General features: G+C 27.1%; 2 protein-coding genes across 3 annotated transcripts in view; one reads left to right on the top strand and one right to left on the bottom strand.

Annotated features, from left to right (window-relative positions):
- Positions 1–5,000, top strand: part of LOC124955803 (ribonuclease P protein subunit p21) — a 38,350-nt gene that overhangs the window by 23,318 nt on the left and 10,032 nt on the right. The window lies entirely within an intron of this gene.
- LOC124955801 (cadherin-87A) overlaps positions 1–5,000 on the bottom strand; it is a 139,658-nt gene that overhangs the window by 20,814 nt on the left and 113,844 nt on the right. The window contains exon 4 of the mRNA XM_047510761.1: positions 3,632–3,849. Within this exon, the coding sequence (XP_047366717.1) occupies positions 3,632–3,849 (218 nt within the window). The remainder of the gene's footprint in view (positions 1–3,631; positions 3,850–5,000) is intronic.

Consider the following 5,000-nt stretch of genomic DNA (forward strand, 5'->3'; position numbering starts at 1 on the left):
CTATATCTAGTCTTTTTCATTTCTTCGAGAGATTCACGAAGCTTCTACTTAAATTTATGCCCTTTCGTTAATATAAAAGTTCTGTGTCACTGTGAGGATCACCTAAATAATGAGATATATTAACGAATGGGATTCCATAGAAAACAATGGAACCATCATAAACGTGATGACGATTAATATATTGACAATATCTATACGTGTTAAAGGATAAATTATGCGATGATATTTTATCATTGATAAACGAAACAAATAAATGATAACAAGATTTTGTCAGACTCTAATTGATACTTAAGATATCTTAGATACTTAAGCTCTTATAATTAATGAATTCGACGAAATAATGACTGAGATACTCGTCCGAGTAAATTCGTCTAACTAATTCGCTAATCTTGACTAATCAATTGTGTCTATTAATTATCCGATACAAGAGGATCCTTGATTAACGATTTCTACTAGAGGTCAATGTCCTCTGGAGGCTTCGTTGGAACGCAAAGGAAGACGAACGGGTTGTCCCTTTCGTGATGGCAACCAGCTCCTGTTCGAAAGGACAATTAATTATATTCGAGCTCCACGTGCAGCATCCTACTTTCCTTTCATTCTCTCTCTCTCTCTCTCTTTCTCTCTCTCTCTCTCTCTCTCTCTCTCTCTCTCTCTTTTTCTCGTGATTTATCTTTCTTGCTAGACTCAAACTCTCACCAACTATTTTTTATCCTCCCGTCATTATAATTTTAAATATAATTTTTCAACCAAAGTTCCTTTTCAACGTTTAATATTAATTTAATTTTCTTACAGTATCGAATAATTAATTATTAAAACTGAATTAATTTCATTATTGATTACAATACAATTATTATTTGATTAACGATGAAATTTATAGCACCTGTCTACGAAATGGCTAAGTCATTGCATGATACGAAACGAAAAATGAAATGTTTCAATATCGATTATTAGCGATCTATCTAACAAATTTTATATATATTATTGTTAAATAAACGAAATAAAATTTATATGACTTTAATAGAAATTGAAAATAATTTCATGATAGTTATATATTTTCGATACGAAAGAAAAAAAAAAAATAAATTCCATTTTAAAAGTTATTTAATAAAATTAATTTTATTATAACAATATTGTTGGATTATTTAAACAAATAGAGAATAAATTACGCTTGAAAATGATATTTTTTTCAAGTCTCTACGATTTTTCGTTTCGAAGATATCGCCTTTGAAAGATTTCCATTCATAATTTTTATAGTACAGCTGTTAGTAGTAATAGTAGGAATAGTAGTAATGTCCAGCTGGTATGCGTAAATTCTCGGAATTTAAGTAGGTCAGTGTGTCGCCGGACAATTTTGAATGAAATTATGTAGGTCAGTGTGTCAACGTAAATCTTTTTTATATAAATGGAAATATCTCTGGAACTAAAAGTCATAGAGAATTGAAACGAAAACCATTTTAAAGAGCAGAGTCTCCTCTATTTTTTCAAATTATTGTTAATAATTAATTAACAATTTATTATAAACAATTTATTATAAAGAAACTCTTACGACCTATATTCATTTTATTTTACAAAAAAAGAAAAAAAAAAAGAAGAAAAATATTCAAATGGCATTTGATTTATAAAATTACATAAATTAATAAATTGTTAATAAACAAATTATTTACTTAACGAAAAAAACAATTTTTCATTTATATAGGAAGAATATCTCCGGAATTAAAAGTCGTAAAGACTCGATTCAAAATATCTTTTTAAAGAGCAAAATTTTCTCAACATTTTCAAATTATTGTTAATAATTAATTAACAATCTGTTATAAACAATTTATTATAAAGAAACTCTTACGACCTAAATTCATTTTATTTTACAAAAAAAAAAGAAGAAAAATATTTAAATGGCATTTGATTTATAAAATTACATAAATTAATAAATTGTTAATAAACAAATTATTTATTTAACGAAAAAAACAATTTTTCATTTATACGGGAAGAATATCTCCGGAATTAAAAGTCGTAAAGACTCAATTAAAAATATCGTTTTAAAGAGTAAACTTTTCTCTACATTTTCAAATTATTGTTAATAATAAATTAACAATTTGTTAAAAACAAATTTGTTAGAAACAAATTCATTTTATTTTCCTAAATTTGTATTAAAAAGAAATATAATACAAGATATTCAATAATATTAATTAAAATGTATCTATTTAATTTCTGTCGAATGAAACTTAACAATCATTGATTCACTTTTTCGTTTTATTCGTGAATTAAAAATCATTGACTAAAAATACCGTAGATATCTCGAAATAAATGTAATCTCTAATATATTACAATAATATAGTTAATTTTATCATTATCAATAATATTTTAATATATTATTTCGTTTATCCTCTGTTACAAATGTATCTTTTTAAATTTATAATCGATCGATTAGATTTACTTGATAGAGCTTATGCGTTTCTAGAGTATCTGTAGTCTACTCGGGTGTTCCCGTTAATGCGGAAATAACGATGCATGTATCAAGCCGCATACGTGTCGCTCCTTTGATACCCAACATTATATCCATATTCTCGCTTCGTCTACCTCTTTGCAGGATTAATAATCTACGATTACATGGAGACTGCTTTCCGAGATTAATTAGAAGCATCGACAGAGACGTTTCTTCCTTCTCGTTTCTCGAAAAAAATCTTTGAAAGAGGGAAATAGATAAATAGATGGAGAGAATGAGAGAGAGAGAGAGAGAGAGAGAGAGAGAGAGAAAGTAATGAAATATCTTTTTCAAAAGACTGTGTTTTTCATTCCTCGTAATGAATCGTTACTTTCATCCCTCTCTCTCTCTCTCTCTCTCTCTCTCTCTCTCTCTCTCTCTCTTTTTCTTTCTCTTTCTCTCTCTTTCTAATCTATATTTGTATGTAATATTTAATTCTCTAATGCTTAATTTTAATTAACATTCAAAAATATAAAAATAAATCGACATAATACTGAATAAATTAAATTGACAAGATATATATAGTGCGATCTCGTTAATTCCATAATTACGGTATATATACATGTATTCCACACACACAAACATATATATATATATATATATTATATATATATTAGGATTATAGCGCGATACCATAAATTAGAGCATCCATAGACGCGTGAACGTTTTCACTGGACCGTTAGATTCTCGCAAGGATAAGCGTATCAGCAATAACCAAGCGGATTTGACGACTAGTTGATAAACATTATAATACATATAAATTGAATCTTCTAATATCTAATTCTATAGTTAATGAATATGAGATTATGATTAATATGGTATATAGAAAAGTAAAATCAATTCTTTAATATTTATTTATCAAAAATATGCGCATAAAGAGAATAAATTTTTTTATTTTCCCGTATGGATGTAAAATAAAATAAAATAAAATAAAATAAAATAAAATAAGGAGGTAAAAAAAGTCGAGGTAAGGGATTTTTAAATGGCTTTCCTTTCCTTTCCTCTCCTTTCCTTTTCTTTTCTTTTCTTTTCTTTTCTTTTCTTTTCTCTCCCTTTGCTTCCCTTTTCTTCCCTTTCCTTTTCCATAGGATAGAGAAAAGAAAAAAGGGTGAGAAAAAGATTCGAGTGAGAGTAAAGCGATCGACTTCTTACCTCACGATTCAGGGGCTTTGCTAACTTGATGGCGCCTGTGCGTGAGTCGACTACGAAATAGTCGGTGAGTTGTATGCCATACTTCACTGGTGATCCTTCCGGATCGTAGCCCTTTAGGACGAATACAGACGTGCCTACTTTGGTCGATTCTGAAAGAGGTAAACCTGTAGGGTATCCTCCTGCTTCAAGGATAGGTGGTTCGTTGACATTGTTGCCAACTGAAATCAAAAATATTATTTTCATATTAGAATAATATTCTATTTATATATATATATATATAGTTTTATGAAATTGTTATTGAATTAATTATAATATAAAACAAATCAGTATATAATTAAAACATAGGTATTGAGAATGATCGATAATATAAATTAACGATGAAAAATAATTTTTCAAATAATCGTTCTTTAAAGAAAAGAAAATAATTCGTTGATAAATAATGCAATCAATTTAATTGCATTAAATCTATAAGATTGTTTGTTTGCAAATTAATATTAATATAAAATAATTAAATATATTTATATTATATAATTAAATATATAATTCGTACGATTAAGAAAAATCTTGAGAAAAATGACAATTTAACTGAGCTTATCGTAGGATCACAAGTCTACCCGATGCTCACCTTCTTACGATCTAACTACGACTGATCTTAGAACACGAGAAAGGACAAAGGACAGATAAACACGTACAGATAAGCCGTACGAATTACGTCACTAATACGATCAATGGATAAATATAGCCGAATGTTACCTTGAATGACTTTCGTCTCTTATTTTTATTTATATACATATATATATATATATATATAAATTTCGAATCGATATCATTATATTATCTCTTTCTCTCTCTCTCTCTTTCTCTCTTTCTTTATTTCTCATATATTATTTCAAATAATATATTCATATGATTATATTATATCATTATGATTTTTAAAAGTTATATACATAACTATTATATATTGAATTAAATTATATATTGTATACATATATATATGTATATAAAATTAAAATAAAAAATTTATATATATATATATATAAATGTTTTATATGGAAATGTTAAGTTAATTAATTAATTTATATAATCGAAAAAAATCATATCGTATTTTATTCTAAAGAGATAGAAATATTTTCACCCTATTCGATTTACATGTATATCGAAGTAAACTTTCAAAGGAATCGATTTATTCGTTTGAAATCAATCTCATAAAGGATAAATCATCAGTGCCCCCTTTCATGACAGCAACTTCTGGTAAAATGCAGAGAATCAATCATCTAATGCCATCGCGATAATACACTTCGATACTAGGCTATTATTTCGTCCACGTCGAGTCATCGATTAAGATGATTAAACCTGTCAATTTATTCAA

Source organism: Vespa velutina, chromosome 19 (assembly GCF_912470025.1).
Source record: "Vespa velutina chromosome 19, iVesVel2.1, whole genome shotgun sequence".
NCBI lineage: Eukaryota > Metazoa > Arthropoda > Insecta > Hymenoptera > Vespidae > Vespa > Vespa velutina.